Below are 18,233 nucleotides of genomic sequence, written 5' to 3'. Positions count from 1 at the left end.
TGAATAAATTTACTTGTCTTAAGGTGTATTTATTTTTTTTATTTCCCTTATTAAATAATAATTTAGATTTTTATGATATTTATTTTTTTATTTTTAATTTTGTTTTCTCTTAATACTTTTTTTATTTTTATTTTTTTTATCTTTTTTTTTCTATCAATAATTCTCAATTTGCATGACAATCTTATAAATATTTTTTGTTGCATGTCACCTGCAACATCTAAGATTTTCTGCTGCTCATCTAAGATTTTCTAAACATATCTAATCAATCTTTCATCTCATCTTCATATTGAATGTTGCATGCCTACAGTTTTTATTATCATGATTGCTCTTTAAACCATAAAATATCATGCTGAAATCTTTCTTAACATTAAACTGCTTTTCGATATTTGTGACCCGGTCTATGAAAAGGTGGCTTATGACTCAAAAAAAAAACAGCTGTTTCTCGCAATTTCTTTTTTGAGTCAAAAGCCACCTTTTCATAGACCGGGTTACATATACTGAACATATAAAAATTTTATCCCATCTCTATGCTCATACTAAACTCCCATCTAGAATTTGTATTTGAATGTCTGTATATACATTTGCTAGCGTGGTCCATATTTTTTTGCTATGCTAGTACTTTAATAGCGCGAATTGAGGTTAAGCTGCTAAAGTTGTAAAGAAAACAAAACATTTGATTTCAATGGAGCAAAGTCTTCTGTTTTTTTTTTTTTTAATTTAAAAAAATTCTTTTTTTAAAACCTAACATTATAAAATAGCATTTTTAATAGAAAAAGTGCTTGGTACCTTTAAAATATATTTAGGTTTCGCTTTTCAGAAAAATTATACATTTTCTTGGTATGAATTAGAATTCAGAGATAATTGGTATTACTGAAAGCTGACAGATAAAATTATTTTACTGGAATCAAAATTTTTCAATTTGGCTTAAAAACGCAACTTTTTGTGCTATTGAATAAAAACATTGCAACAAACTTCGACCCACCTTAATATATATATGCATATAAGCGTACATTTAGATATCTAAATACAAACTTCTCGCCTATCAAATTCATAGCATAGCCCTAACGCCATTTATCAAGAAATATTTTATATAAATATGTAAATACTTGTATATATACATACATACCTTTGTTTTATATCTCACAGCGCAAATGTTTGCCTTTACGTAATTTAAGCCAAAACTAATTTTAATTTGCATTAATTTTGCATAAATGCAAATTCTGCGCTATTTTAGTTCAAGTTCCTTGTGTTACTGTTCTGTTTATGTGTCTTTTTTCTGTGAGCAAATTTATTTTTTAGATCAAGTTAATTCAAAAAAATATTGTTGCTTTCCAAAACGAAAAATAAAAATAAAATACTAACAAAATAAATAAATGAATATTTCATAAAAAAAAAACATAAAATTAAAATGTTTGGGTTTTGTTAATAGCCTTATAAGTTTATTTTAACTTTCTGGTTAATTATTGAGCTCAAGGCCGCAAGGATAAATAAAACACCATGTATTTTGTGGTATTATAATTTATATAATTGGTCGATATTTCGGTTTCATTCATTTGTTCCTGATGATGGTTTCAGATTGAAACCGAAATATCGACCAATTATATAAATTATAGAACCACAAAATCATGGTGTTTTATTTATTCTTGCGGCCTTGAGCTTAATAATTAACCAGAAAGTTAAAATAAAATTAAAATACTAATACAAATAAAACCACGAAGAAAGCTTTTGCTGTTCTCCTCCGCGTTTCGGTGCTTTTTAACATCGTTGTCAGTGAGCTTGCTCAAATAACCTCTGTTGTTTCCTGATGAAGATGTAAAAATGCATATCAACACGTAGGAGTAAGCAAATATCGGTTGAAAAGGTTAAAAAAAAAATAGTTCCATTCTAATATGCTGCAAATAAAAAACTAACAGAAAGATAAATAGTAAATGAAGATTCAGAATTTTTTTCCAAAATAAAACTAAAAATTAAGACTTTTTTAAGTTTGAAAAAAGAGATTAAATTTATATGTTTTTTTTTTTTGTATTTCTATGCAAAAACCAAAATTGAAAAATTAAGTTAAGAATTTTTTCGAAGATAGTGGGTTAAAATCGAGCCTTAAGAATAATTTTTTGTCATTATCATTATTTCAAATTTAATTTTTTTTTTTTATTGAAAAATTTTTTAACTAGAATAGGAAAAGAAAAAATTTAAGACATCTACCATAGCTCGTTGCTAAGATCCATTTCGGGAGCTGCTTAACTCCTTCATCTGCAACGTTTTGACTGCACTTGCCTCATAATTTCTATTTCTTTTATTTTTCTTGCCAATTGATTTTCACAGTGCTGGGACATCTGTTGAAGAAGGAATGTGAATATTGAGCTTCTTTTTATGACAATGATGCCATAGTGTAATTTTTAATGACACTATTTCCACATGCCCTAGGATGTATATACAATTTCGTAATTGTTTTCGAAGATAATAAAAACTGAAAAATTGCTTACGTGATTATTCTATAACGAAACCTAAGAATTTTTTTCAAAGCTTCAAACAAATTTTCTAAAATTTTAGACCAACAATATTAAGATATATTTTAACATTTTTTTACAAAACCAAAATGTAAAAAAAAAATCTGAATTATTAATGAAGTTTTTAAAAAAAAAGTTTGCTAAATACTAAAAAAAAAATATTTTAAAAAATATATTAAATCAATAATTAAAATTATATACATTTTCTTTCATTATTTTCAATTGTTTATCAAAATCTCTCAAAACCTACAAGCCTTTGCAAACATATTTTATGTATTTAATAATCACCCTTATCGCGAAGTTCACGCGGAAAAGTGTTCGCCTTCACTTCTTTTGTTCGGGTGAACTTTTTCCGCCTATCGGCAATTTCGGGCGAACAAAAGTTCACTTGGAAACAGCTGATGCTCTATTGTGAATTAGCAGTGAACAAATAATTTACTTTCAATTAGCTTTCGCCAATATTACAAGCCAGCATTCTAATATTTTTTTTTTTTATTTTTTATTCTCACCAACTCCTTGCCACCATTGAAGCAAAAATTTGGAGTTCCACCAATTGTAAAGTTGAGTAAATGTATTCGCATAGGGAGAAGGCGTTGCGAAGGACGAATGGGTCTTAGCCAATCTTGTTTCAGTGAGGTGTTCGCCATTTTGGAACTGTCGCTTTGTCCACAATCGATAACTTGGCCGACTGATACGTTGTCATAAAAAATAGAATTTACATACTTAGCAATACAGGAATTTCACTTTTTTCCACTTAGCTTCTGATTGTGTATTATTTATTGATTTATTTCTAATAATTAAAATACATTTAATTATAAGTGTATCAAATTTCAAAACAAAATATTACTTAACATTTTCTTTTCCTCTCGTTCGCCTGTAAAATATATGTGAACAAATTTGGGTTTCCCCGCTGTTCATTTCGCCCGAACAAAGAGTTGCCGATAAGGTGAAATCTTTTTCGAACACGAAGAATTTTTTCGCCTTCCTCTGCGATAGGGTGACCAAAAACTGTATATTTTCGGGTGAAAACAAAACTCGCGATAAGGGCGAATAATTTAATATTAGAATGTAAAAATTTCTATAGGAATTTTTTCTTGTAATTATGTAAAAAACATCACTTTTGCTATAAAATCAAAAATTTTTTCCAGAAAAATATATATTTTTCTACAACTTAACCTACTCTTTAAATTCACTGCAAAACTAAAATTCAAAAGCAGATATAAATAAAAGAAACAAAAACAAATTTTTTAAAAATTTTTCGAAGTTTACTAAAAAAAATCACTTACGCCAGATTACTTAATTATTTGCAATAACAACCTATTTTACAAAAAAAAAAAAAAAATACTTAAAAAATATAGTTAATACATCATACAAAAAACGTATTTACATAATGTGAAAAATCTTTGAAGGAATTAACGCTTTCTCAACTTTTTAACACTTTTGCAAAGCCATTTATTATTAATTTTTTTTTTCTATAAAAGAAAATAAAAAATAAAAATAATATAAAAGTAATTATTCTTTTCCAAAAACAAAAATTTTCGATAAAAACTAAATTTAAACCAAAGTTTAAAAATTTCTATCGAAGTTTATAAAATACCGTTTGAAACAAAATAAAACATATATTAAAAGGTAATAAAATATTTACTTTTAGTGAAAAATATTTTCTCAAAGGGGAAAAAAAAATAATTACTATTATACCATAAAAAAATTTTGTTTCTTTCATAAATTCTACCAGAAAAGATAAAACATATTTGTTTCCATCAAAAAAAAATTTATAAAATTATTAGTAAAAAATATCAACAATTTAAACAACAAAACAAGTTTAAGGGTATTATTTATTTACATTCAATTTTTTAACTCTTCAAACTTGAAAACTTTTAGTTAAATTAAATAATTTTCATATTTAGGTATTAATGAGCTTAGCACAGGTTAATATAATTAAATAACAATTGTTATTAACCAGTATTTAGTCAAGATGAACACACTATTAAACATACAAACATTAAAATTTTCAGATAAAATAAAATTATTAAAAAATAAAAATAAAATAGCTTAAAATTCATTTTAAAAAAAATTTTTTTAAATCTGCAAATTTGCTACTTCATTCCTGTTTCATTTGTAAGGTAAAATACATATTTTTTTATCCTCCTTCAAAAAATCTTAAAACTGTTCTTAAAAAAAGTATTTTATAATAACAGCAAAAATTAACACAACATTATAAAATAAAATAAAAAATTTAAAAATCAAAAAAAGCATACATATGATTAACTAAATCTAAAAAAAGCTAAAAGGCATTATTTTTCAAAATTTATTTACATACCTGTTGTTCCAGTTTTCCTTTCATATTTCTCACATATTTTCATTTTTATGTTTTTTTTTTTCTTTCTTGTTGTTGTTTTGTTTACTGCAAACATAAAATTGCTCAATTCCCATTAATCCACTTTACTATTTTTCTTAATATATAAAACTCATACTTATTAATACGAATGTTGTAGGAGTTAACGCACGATATCGAAGATTTACTACAATCACTATCGACAGTTGAAGATGGCATTGGCAATTTGCCCAGCGCAAGTTTGAATGGTATGCTGCAAGGATTAAAGGTATGTTTGAGCGTCGTTTAAAAAATGTCAGCAATGTACATACATACATTCAAATAAATGTATGTACATAAATAAGTATGTATAAATATAAAAGATTAATGTGTAAGTATTCTTAGTAGCGAGGTAGTTGGCGCAATTTTTCTTCTTATTTAGATGCAAAAATATATGAATGACATGCATACAATACAACTGCAACCATCTCACAAGCACATACATACTATAAGTATACTCTACTTTATACATACACAGTTATAAATTGTTTTAAAATTAAACGAAATTTAATTAACTTCATATCTTGTTAATCAAACTTTTCTAAAATTAGTACTCCTAGTTCCCTCATTCACTTCGTATATAACACATACATACTATATAAATATATATGTTTGCAATGCCTATATTTAAACACATATGAAATGGGTTATAAACAAATATAAAAATTCGATTAAATGAATGCTGGCGTGTGTCGCATAAAATCAATAACACAAACGCATCATTCATATATCGCACATTTCCATACAAACATACCTAACTAAATTTTTTATTTTTTTATTAATTTGATTTTTAGTAGGCTTAGCCTTGTTTTTTTAGTTTGTGGTCAAAGCTTTATCGCATAGAAACTTGTATCTTGTGACAGTTTTGCTTTAGAGCTTACACTAGAAAATTTTATAAAAAAATTATTTGAAAATGGTATTCCTAAGTAAGACTTTGATGTCTAATATTTAAACCTAAGCAAAAAATAAAGATTTATAAAAATTACATACAAAACAAAAACAATTAGCATACAAAATACTACACCGTATACAAATATAAGTATGTATAATAAAATGCGTCAGTTACCACACAAAATAAAAACATTTTCATTATTTTGGTCGTGAAAATCTCTATAATTCCTTCTAATGTCCTTATGAGTTTCGTTGTAGTATTTAAATAGTAGCTTTTCATAGTTTGGTGACAAGACAAGCATACTTTTAGGAGCTACTACTTTTAGCAGACAAAACTACCGGAAAATGACTTCAGAGATCAAAAGGGCATTAGAAGGAAATATAGAGATTCTTAAGACTTAAATAATGGCAAATCAAAAAACAAAATTATAAAAATATAAAGCAAATTTAAACAGATATTCACTATATTGGAAGGTCCGAGACCCTCTCAACATAACCTTTAAATAAGTAAGGGGGTTGGTAACTTTTTTTTCGACCCCAGTATAGTATATAATAATGTTTGAAAAATACGTCACGTATTTTCTTTTGGTTTTCAAATAATTTCAAATAGTAGGCAATTTTGAAAAAGCAACCTCAGGAGCAGCACCTAAGTAAAAGAGCAGTGAATAAGGCATACTATCTACAAAATCGAATTATGGACTCTATAAATACACTAGAAGACCACGTAGACTTGCTCTGCCATAACTCTGGTCTATCTGCAACACTTTTAAGAAGTGTTTACTTCTTACTCTCCGTGCCGCCCTTATCCTAATCCTTTTATTCACTACTCCCTCCGCCTTTCCCTTTCTCTGCGTATTCGTCTTCCTCTCCATATTTTCCGTTCCATCTATCCCTTTCTCTCTATCTTTGTCTATCTCTATCTCCTTCTCGGTTATTTTCTCCTTCCCTCTAGTTATTCTTATTCTTCTCCATTCCTTGTCAATACCAGTCAGTAACAGTCCTAGGCCAAGCCTAAGTCTCAGTCTCAGTCCCAGTCCCGGTTGGTCCCTGGACCATTTCCCGAAAATCGAATAATGAATAGAGTTTATTCGAGTAGATCGGTGGCTGGTCTACTTCCCGGAATAAAAGTATCGTAAATATTATTATAGGCAACCTGTACACCAAATTTCAGGCAAATCGATCCATGAATAGAATTTGTGGGAATAGATTGGCCCGTGGTCCACTTCCCAGGAAGGAACTTCACAGGATTACTGTGAAGGTATCCTACAAATTTGAGTAAAATCAGTGGAGTCGTTTTGGTGTCCAAAGGCTGCATACAAACATACATCCCTCTTTAGACATACAGAGCATAAATAAGCAATCACAGTTAGGTGGAAACCCTTCTTTATACAAAATAGTTTTACTGTAAAAACCGAAAAGTTTTAATATAAGTTACTAGCCTGATCATCTCCTTAACGTATTTTGTATGACCCAGTTAAGCCTTTTAGGTCATACAACCTGAGGAACTTAGGATCACCAGAGCATCGGCTGCTAAATAAACAGGATTATTCACGGGTATATAAGTTTGGCAGTAGGGTTGGTTAGCAGGAGAAGTTGTATATTGCGCTGGCAACCTAATGGAATGGTTGCGCTAAATGACCCCTTGAATCTCTGGTTTGCTTTCGAAGTATCCCGTTAAACTAATGATTGATGATTTTCATACCCCCACCAGTTTCTTAACACACGTTCTTTTTTTTGTGGTTATTCATCAAGCAAAGGCTTCATACTAAAGAAAATATTTCACAATAGCTGTCAAACACCCAATTAGAAAAGGAGGGCTGTAGGTTTTACGTGCACCTTATCCTTCCGAATTGAGAAAGAAGAAAAAATATGTATAATTTTTAGAACTTGATGTACTGAAATAGTTAGGTTATGCGACTTTATGACAATATGACGTTTAATGACACTATGTGAATACCCTAAATACTGTTTAAGTGCTTAGTTTTACCCTGACCTAGTACACGTAGTAATAGCTTTCCGAGTACTCTTTTGCTTACACTCCAGTTAATTGTTGTTGATTATGTGTAGTATGTAAATGTTTTGTTTCACATAGTTAATATCATTATTATATTTTGTATATTATATAGAAGTATATATGTATGTAATAATTTTTAAAATTTTAAAGTCAAAGAAGTGTAAATAAACAAAAAAATTAAACAATACTCGCAACTCCATTATAGAAAGCTTTCATCGGAGCTTTCAAAAATGAGCGAATATGCATAATGTTAAGATTGTTGACGAATTCAAAAGCTTCCGAAAGATTCTGGAGCTTAGAAAGCACCCAAATTTGAAATAATTGGTTTTTTGGCAAATAGTTAGGAAACATATTTGACGTATTCTTAGAGTTCTTTGATTGTAACCGGAAGAAATCCTTATTCAGTAGCAAAAGGAAGTTCACATTTGAATACTTTTTAAAATTGGTTTACGAGCTTGCAAATGATTTTCAAGTGGTTTGCGTCATTCAGTAGCAAATATTCCCATCACAAGTTTTCGAAAGCTTTCGTAAATATCATCGCAGATTTCAAAAGCTTTCAGTGATTAAAGTTATTTCATCTAATAGGCACATTGAAAGTTTGTGTTTCATAAAAGTGTGGTGACAAAGTATCTAGAGCTTAGAAAGAACATAAATTTTGAAAGTAGTTTAGAATGATTTTTATAAGTTTTTTACAGTTTATTGATCTAAACTGTTGGTAATTGTAATTGGTCTTATGCTAGTAAAGTTAGTTATCGAGCTTTCAAATGCCTTCGAAGTAGTTTTGTTAACTTCCAATAGCTTTCGGATTGAAATAATCTTTTAACAAGTTGTAAATATTACCATTACATGTTTTCGAAAGCTTTCAGAATTATCATCCGAGCTTTCGAAATAGTTAATGTAAAAAAAAATAGCATAGCTTTTAGGTATGTGGGAATATGTTCCATTTTAATTTTCAAAAGCATTTGTAGGCGAATGTACAAGTACTTCTTAGTAGCAAAGCTTCCAAAGTTTAGAAAGCAAATACATTTCACATCTAGAAGTCATTTTTGGCAAGTAATTTAAACTGCCATTTGACCAATTCTTATAGTTTTCCCGTAGACGGAAAAATATTATTCATTTTGAAAATAAGTTTCGAGCTTTAAAATGCTTTCGAAGCTTTAAAAAGCTCTAAAACTATCAAGCGTTGAATTGAATGTTATCTTCTATAAACTGGAAAACAAAGGCAACTATAACTTATTGATTTTTCAAAGCTTTACCATCTCGCATCTGAGCTTTCAAAAGCTTTTAAGAGCCTTTAATGCCCAAAATCGCAAAATATAATTACACATTTATGTATACCAAGAAACTCTCTGGTAGAAAAATTGCAAAGCTAAAAATATTCGAGGCGCCCCATATGAGCACTTTTTGGTTATTGATCACTTCTGTGACTTAAAAAAAAAATCTTTAATTATGTAGCTTCTACGTACGTATATTTTCTTATTCCTGTGCTAATTGATTGTTACTTATCTCACCACCTGAAGCTAATCCAAGAGAATCTGGAATACCAAGAAAAGGAAGCGATACGTCTACAAGAAATCAATCGCACATTACCAACCGATCCCCCAACAGAACGTCTACTCAACGAGATCAAGGATCGCATTGATTTACTGTTGCGACGCACACAGCAAGGCATCACAATGATTGCGGTAGGTAGCGACAGAGCGCAAAAAAAAACTTTACTGATTTCTATATACATACATAAGTACTGTAAATTTATCTTTTTTTCCTATCGCACACAGAGTGCCATGCATGGCCAGAAGAAGCGCGAGGAAGAACTGAACGAATATCAAATGCATTTGATCGCACTACAAGAATGGATTATGGAGGTAACGCAACAATTAAAAGAACTGGAACCGACACCTGAAGTCGCCGAAGATGAAAATCAACTGCGGTCGCAAGCCGAGCGAAGTCAACAATTGTTACGTACACTCAAGGATAAGCAGCAATCGCTCGAAGAATTAGTCGAAAAGACACGCCTACTGCAACAGCATGAAGATGTAGCGCCCATGGCTTGTGATCTAATGGATCAACTCGAGCATATTATCATCATATTGCGAGAACAAATCACCGTGGCTACAACACGCATTTATACAATTGAAAAGACAATCGTAGAGCTACGTAAATCGAGACAAGAAGAAGAGCAACGTAAGCGCATAGCAGCTGAAGCTTTAACACGACCACCAGTGAGTGCGCCTGTATCATTAGAATCGAATGCTAGTACTCTCGATTCTACACCCATGCCAGAAGAGGAGTTGAAACCAAGCGCAATCGAGCTGAAATCTACACTCGCAGTTGAAACACAAACATCTGAGGGTATTGCTGTTCCAACACAAATAAGTCAGCCTCTAATTGAGATGCACAGTGTCGAGCAACAGACAAGTTTGCTTGAGCCACCAGTAGCACCCTTAGCGCCTATGTTGGTCGAAACTATTGAGACTGCTATGCAAACGAAGAAGGAACGCAAGCCAACTGAGAATATATTGGTTACCTCAACTATACAAGATGGGCAACAGACCATACAAATTGATACCGCAACTAATAAGGAGATACCGGAAGTACCCGAAGATGTTGAGATTGAAGCGCGTTATCATCAACAACCACAAGGCGATGTAGACCGTGCGACCGAATTAGTGCTGAAGAATGTCCCACAAGCATTTGAAACCACTTTTGTCGAGCCAGATCAAACTACAACCGAAGTTGTAGTAGATGCAGATGGTACGAAGCATATTATTGTGAAGAAAGTTACGCGCACACGACAGCAGGTGGTGCAGCAACAGCAAGTAAGTTCGATTGCAACGCTAATTGATGCCGATGGCAACATACAAGTGCAATCTACCGGACAAGTGAATTTGGAAAATGTGCACACTGCCGATACAAGTGGCGATGATCAGCGCGGTTATCAGACAGTGGTGACGCAACAGACACGCGGCACTGTCGTCGATGGTTCGGATCCAAATGCGGTAGTCGTGCGTGAATTTGAAATGGAACCAACAATCGAAACATATGGGCAGCTACAAATGCCGGAGGGACAAGCCGAATTGCTGACAACCATCGTGACCACTGAAGCTCCTACTACTACTTCTACAACAGGTACACAAAGCAGTATACGTTCTGTTGTGCAGCAGGTGACACGTAAGATTATACGCAAGACACGTAAGATTATCAAACGTATTGTAGTGATCGATGGTGTGGAACATGTTACTGAAGAAGTTGTGGAAGAACCTGAAGAGATCGAGATAAGCGAAGAACAGCTACCACCACAAGTTAATGTGAACATCATACGCACCGTTAATGGTAATGTGGTGACGGAAGAGGAATTTGAACGTCTCACCAAAGAACCAGGTGTGATCATAGAAGAAGTGTCTACAGAAGCACCAGCACTGAGCAGCGCACCCACAAACGAACCGACAATAATAAAGTCGGTGGAGACGGTGCAGCCGCAACAGGTATTTGATATTCAAATTTCTTCCATTACAACAACAACTCCAACACCACAAACACAACCAACAACAACAACAACTAGTATTATAACAACAGAAAGTACAACAACAGACAAAGCACAAGTAGAATTTGTTGATTTGCCAGCACCAAAAGTAGTTGAAATTGAAACCTTAGAAGCTACTAGTACTAGTGCCGTTAATATTCCAGCAGCAGACCTAAGTACAAGCAAGCGCATAGAAGAAGAAGATAGTACAGTTGTAGCGCAAATAATTTCACCAAGCGTACAAGCGACTACTGTACCTACTAACCAAACAATAGAGAATATAAATGAGATTTGGCCTAAAGAGCATCATTTGATACCAACCGATATTGACTTTTCACATCATACCGCAGAAATAGCTAAACCTTTGATTGACACATATGAGACAGAGATGTACACAACGCAACCACAGCCAGTGGAAGTTGTATGGCCAATTAATGAAGACACAGGTTATCCGTTTAGTTTGGAAGAGTATAAGTTCGAAAAGGTTTTGAAACCTAAATTAAGCGAGCTCGACGAGAGCGAACATCAGGAAAAGACGACTGTAGTTACAGCTACTACAGTCACTAGTGTAGAAACCAAGTTGCCTGAGAAAAAGAGTGAGATAATCGTAGACACAATACATGAACCAACCGCACCACCAATGGAAATGCCTGAGCTGGCGCCATTTAAAGAAACGGTGAGTCTCTACTCAGAGGCAACAAAGACGCCTACTTCCGAACCTGCAGTTTTAACAGTAGAAAGTCAACCAACAACAGAACCACAAGTATTAGCCATAAAAGAACCGGAACTCTTGCAAAGCGAATCTCAGCGAACTGAAACAACAGTATTAGTAACAGAGCTTCCTACGCCACAAATCACCGTAGTGGAAGAAATAGCTTTAGTGAAACCGGCTATAACTGAAGAGGGTACTGTAGCAACAGAAGGTGTCACCACACCGGTGCAGGACACTCAAATAGAAGCACGCACTGAAAAAGCACCACAGAAAGTATCGGGCGAGCAACCACCAGCTAGTGAGCGAGTCTCAATTACTTCCACTGAAACAGTAAATGAGACCAGCACATCACCGGAAGATAAATTCTTGCAAGCACCGCCCGTTGATGAAAAACCAAAGATAGATATACGCGCCGCCACACAACTTTTTATTTCTGGCGAAGTATTAGCTACAGATAGTGAATCACCACGCAAATCATTCACGGTAACAGCGCCCTCTATCGAACAAACAGGCGCTGGTGTTTTGAAAGTAGTGATGACACCCGAAGCTGAAGTGGATACAAAACAGTTACCACCAAAGATGAGTACGACAATTGTAGAAACTACAGCTGTTACTGAGACCGAGCGCGAAGATACGACAACGCGTGATGATGAATCTCAGCGACCTGAAACAACAGTGTTAACAACGGAGCTTCCTACGACACAAATCACCGTAGTGGAAGAAATAGCTTCAGTGAAACCCATTGTAACTGAACTGAGCTCTGTAACAACAGAAGGTGTAACCACACCGGTGCAGGAAACTCAAATAGAAGTGTGCGCTGAAACAGCACCACAGAAAGTAGCGGACGAGCAACCACCAGCTAGTGAGCAAGTGTCAATTACTTCCACTGAAACAGTGACTGAGACCAGCTCATCACCGGAAGATAAATTCTTGCAAGCACCGCCCGCTGATGAAAAACCAAAGATCGATGTACGCGCCGCCACACAACTTTTTATTTCTGGTGAAGTATTAGCTACAGATAGCGAATCACCACGCAAATCATTCACGATAACAGCGCCCTCTATAGAACAAACAGGCGCTGGTGTTTTGAAAGTAGTGATGACACCCGAAGCTGAAGTGGATACAAAGCAGTTACCACCAAAGATGAGTATGACAATTGTAGAAACTAAAACTGTTACTGAGACCGAGCGCGAAGATACGACAACGCGTGATGATGAACTCAAGCACACACCAGCTGACACCAAAAGTAAACGCAAGAAAAAGAAAAGAATGGAGGAAGCCAAACTTGAACATGAACAAAGCGAAGAAGAGCCTAAGATGCAGGCAGCTGATGTACCGCCTGTTACTAGAGTGTCAATATCCGAAATTGATATGGAAACACCACATGAAACTGGTTACGAAGCAGATGAGAAGACACTCGACGAAGATAACGCTACTGGTGATGGTAAGAAAAAACGTCGCAAGAAGAAGAAGCAAAAAGTTAAGGCACGGGAAGATGAAGAGTCACATTTACCATCCTCAGAGGGTACACCACGCGATGTTGACTCCACCAGTTTGGAAAGTGAAGGTAAAGTGCGACATGAAACGATTGGCGAACTTAGTCCAGAGAGTGAAGCTGGCAGTATTGCGGTAGAAACTTCTGTGAAAGTGGTTGAAGAAGCTGTTGTAACATCAGCTTCCGAGTCGCCGCGTGAGCCCATTACAGAGTTGGTTATACCCACTGAAGTGGTGGAGATATCATATGTCGAAGATGAGCAACAACAGACCACACCGCGTGAAGAGGAAGCTGTAGCAACAATAGCACCAATCGTGACAGATATTAAATCTGCGCAAACTTCGCCGGAACATAAGCCTAAGATTGAAGAAATAGCATCGCAGACCAGCGTAGAGCATACGCCTGAGATTCAAGATACAGAAGCGCAAACTGTAATTGTAGAGATAACAGAAACTGAAATACAAACAACACCACATGCTGAGGAGCCAGTTGAAGCAGCACCGAAGCAGACCGAAGAAGAGGAGGTGCAAACTGAAGAGTTTTACATACCACCAGTAGAACTAGCACAAACAAAGCCGGTGACTACAGATATCTCGAGTCAAACAATTATTGTAACCACAATAGAAAGGGAACTACAAACCACACCGAAGGAGTCACCGCATACGCTAGAAGCTAGCACAACAGAAGTGGTGCAACCTTTGGTAAAAGAGCTCGTTAAGGATGTGACAATTGATCTACCCGCTGAAAAAGTAGAAAAGTCCGACCAAGCCAGTTCTACTGAACCAAAATTCACACAAGAAATTCATGTGCAAACCATCACACCCGAACCAGTGGAGCATGTGCAGCCAGCAAGCACGCCTGAACCTGTGATAGAGGAGTTCATTGAACCTGTGCAAGTAATGAAGTCAGCACCTGCTGAGCAACGCGATCAACATACAACCACGTTCAAACTTACACAGCTCGTAGACTCTACGTCGCAAACAACGCCGCAACATGTACCACGCGTGGTCGATGAACCTGTCTCCTTGGAGCCGTTAACTTTAACTGAAGACTTATCATCTACACTTACTTCAATGTCAGAGCCATATAATATTGAGATACAAACTTCAGTAGCAATACCACCGGATACAGATAACTCTTCGTTAGAGCCTATCGTCTATGAGCATACGCAAACGATAGAGCTGCCTAAGCGTGATAAAAAGACGAAAGATAAAAAGAAGAAGAAAGAGAAGCGTGCAACTGAAGAGAAGGGCGCAAATGAAGAATCTCTAACAGAATCATTGCCCGAAGTGAATGTAAATATTGAAATATCAAGAGACGTTGTACCTGAGTCTGGTGTGTTGGTAACTACGAGTCAACATATAATGGAACCACAAGAAGTGGAGGGCGATAAAACTCCAACAACTACTGGTGAAAAGAAACCGCACTTGGTGCAGTTACAAATCACAAAAACTACAGTCTTCGAAGAATTCCCCGATGTGCCCGTACAAATCAGTGAGCAAAGCAAGATAAACTTGCAATCTACACAACAAGGTAGTAAACCACGCTCGAGAGCTACATCAACGGTTATGATTGAGGAAGTTAGCTCGCCGACCGAAGAGCTTTTTGTACCCATCACACCAAGTGCTGATGATGAAGTACCTGCAAGTGCAGGTGAGAGCATTTGGATAGCAGCAACAACTGCATTAAGCAAAACACCGAAAGATGCTTCCGTAGCAATGATAATGTCCGAGAGTCTACAACACTATCCGGGGCAACAAGTGCAAACGCGCACACCCGTGGTGGACGTTTGGGCTGAAACGAAACAAATAATTGGCGGACGCATACGGTCTTTGAAGGAGACAACACCAGAGCATACGCCACTCAGCAATGTGTTACATTTGGCTACGCTCTCTGAGCGTATTAAAGATGTGCCTGTAGAAGTGCGCGCACAAGAAGTGCAGCAAGGCTTAGATGATTTGGAGGATGCGGTAAAACGTGGTGATCGCATAATTATCGAGACAACAGTTATAACTGTAATTGAAAAAGTATCCACGTGGTTAGAGACAATTGAATACCGTGTTTATCTCATACGACAGAACTCTGATGAAGGACCATCTGAACAAAAATTGGATGACTACAATCAATTGAATGATGAACTCGGCAAGATCAAGTCCAATGTGAACAGCTTGGAGACACAACTCGAGCAAGCTGATCATCTTACAGGACCTGAGGTGCAACAATGTGTTGATGCGCTCAAGGAGCATGTGCACGCCGTAGAGGATGTGACCAAAAATAATCAGGCACAAGACAGCAAAGAGTTAACAAAATGGAACAATTTTGTTGTATTAATACAACGTACTACAACAATTTTGCAAGAGCTACAAGAGCGTTATGAAACCATAATCACTGAGGATTTAACGCTCAATGGAAAATTGCAATCACTCGACGATTTGGAGGCTCAAAATGCTGATGTGCTAAATAGCATAGCTGAGCTTACGCAAAGCGCACGCGCTTTTCAACGTAACTTCCCCGGCAAGAAGGTACCGCAAGACATTTACAATTCATATGAGGTTTGCAAAAATATCGAGAATAGTATAAACGCCGAGCGTGAACGCTTACTACAACTGCAGACGCTAGCCGAAGAGTATGAGCAAACACTGAAAGAGTTTACGAACATAACAGTGTTGGCCGATAGAATGGTTGAGAGCCCGATTGTGTCGAGTACGCTAGAGCAATTGAACAATGAAGTACAAAAACATCGCAAATTCTTTGTGAACTTGAGTCATTGTCGCGCAATGCTTGAGTCGTTAGAAGAAAATATTGACGCAGAGACGCGCGAAAAGCATGCCGAATTGCATAAAGAGCTCTACAATAGAGCAACAGTGTTGTTGGAGAAGGCGTCTGAGCGTTCATCGAAATTAGTGCAAGCTGCTTCGCGCTGGACTGTGCTGGATAAGGGCATGAAGGATGAGTTGCAATGGCTGCATGTCGCCCAACAACGCGTACCGGACTTATCTGCAGTCACGTCAGCTGATTATGATCAATACACAACACTTTATCAATCACTTAGCACAGATATCTCAAATCATTATTTGAAAATGACGCAACTCTCAAATATTTCAAATAAATTGCAAGAACTTGTAAAAGCGCCGAACTTAGTGGAGGAGTCAAATGAGGCACTCATTGTACTGCTTAAATTGCGTGAAGAGGTCGCGCTGTACTTGCACCGCTTGCTCGTCTTCAAAGAGATTTGGGCGCAATATGAAACGCAGACCGATAAAATGGAAGTGTTTGTGCGCGAAGCTGAAAAAGAATTACGTAATATACACATCCCTGAAGATCCATTAGAGCAACCCATCGAGCATATGCGCCAATTCTGGGAATTGAAGGCACATTTTGAAATGCACAATAAGATACGTGATTTGGCCGGACACAGCTTTGAGAAGGCGTTGCAAGTCATACCACTTGCAGACGAAATGCTGCAACGTCAATTCCATGCGCAACTCGAAGATCGTTGGCAAAATATTTCGCTCTCAATTGAGCGCACACAAAACAACATCGTCAACAGTCTCGCTTCACCCGATGTGCCAGCCGAAGAGAAACTCAAATTAGTTGAGCGTGAGCTACAAGAAATCTATCTTACTCTAACCAGCATTAAGGGCGTAATTAAGAATGAGGAAGAGCTCTGTTTGTACATAGAACGCATACAAGTGTTGCGTATACGCGTCGGTTTTATTGGTAACGAGCTAGGGCGTATCGGTCTACAAGATCCCGCCGTGGAACCTGAGAAAGTTGGCGAACTTTTCGCGCTATCGCACAAGATCAACACACAAATCTCCGAGGAGTTGGAGGGTGCAAATGTGTTGCGTGAACAACTGCGTGCCATACAAGAAGGCATACAAAATTTGCGTAAAAATCAAACAAAACTCTCTGTTATTCTAGATGACTGCGAAAGTGCTGAGAAATTGAGTAGTGAAGCAATAGAGAAGGCGGTCTTAGATTGTCAGGCAGTGGGTGAAGATTTGATTGGTGATTGGCAAGAGATTATGCGTTTACGTCAAATGTTGCATACACTGCCAATGCGTTTGAAAATGTCTGTTTCGCCGTTGAAACTGGAGCGTGATATTTCGCAGCTGCAAGATGATCACGCCTTCTTGGAGAGTAAATGCACAAATATTCTGACAATATTGCGTAATCGTTTAGCGCTCTGGATACGTTATGAGCGTCAGCTTGAATTGGTGCATGATTCAGTGCAAGAGACCGATTTTATGATGGAGTTGCTAAAGGTGCATGGGCAAGTGGACTATGAGCGTTTGCGGAAAGCCACCGAGCGTTTAGAGGTAAGTCCATAATAATACTTTTTATTATTTTGAGAAAATAAGGGTGGAAGAACTTCGACCATTGTACGAAAAAGGTGTATCGTATTAAGAGAGCTTATTTTGAAGGTGCAATCTCTTATTTAAATGATCGTGTTAAACCTTGTTCAAAAGGTGATGGGATAAGTTCACGATTCACCGAAGTTCTAAGTCAGTTCAGTAAGTAGAAATTTCAGCATTTTTTCAGAAGAGGACAAATCGTTAGCTTAATGTGAAAATGTACTAAGTCACTTATTACGAATTTTACAGTAGACGAAAAAAACTGAATAATTTTTGAAATAACCTTTTTTTCAAAACTGTGAATGAGGATACCTTAGCTCAATACCTTTGAGTGTAGAAGCTTTTTACAGTAGACGAAA

At 35.9% G+C, this 18,233-nt stretch overlaps 1 protein-coding gene across 9 annotated transcripts in view; it reads left to right on the top strand.

The window, feature by feature from the left end:
- Msp300 (Muscle-specific protein 300 kDa) overlaps nucleotides 1–18,233 on the top strand; it is a 480,743-nt gene that overhangs the window by 417,786 nt on the left and 44,724 nt on the right. For all 9 annotated transcript variants that reach the window (XM_067767583.1, XM_067767586.1, XM_067767584.1 and 6 more), the window contains 3 exons: nucleotides 5,003–5,110; nucleotides 9,307–9,471; nucleotides 9,565–17,838. In XM_067767583.1, the coding sequence (XP_067623684.1) occupies nucleotides 5,003–5,110; nucleotides 9,307–9,471; nucleotides 9,565–17,838 (8,547 nt within the window). The remainder of the gene's footprint in view (nucleotides 1–5,002; nucleotides 5,111–9,306; nucleotides 9,472–9,564; nucleotides 17,839–18,233) is intronic.

The sequence above is a fragment of the Eurosta solidaginis genome, chromosome 2 (assembly GCF_040869045.1).
Source record: "Eurosta solidaginis isolate ZX-2024a chromosome 2, ASM4086904v1, whole genome shotgun sequence".
NCBI lineage: Eukaryota > Metazoa > Arthropoda > Insecta > Diptera > Tephritidae > Eurosta > Eurosta solidaginis.
The sequence above is the reverse complement of the archived record's forward strand: the minus strand, read 5'-3'. Positions and strand labels throughout refer to the sequence as shown.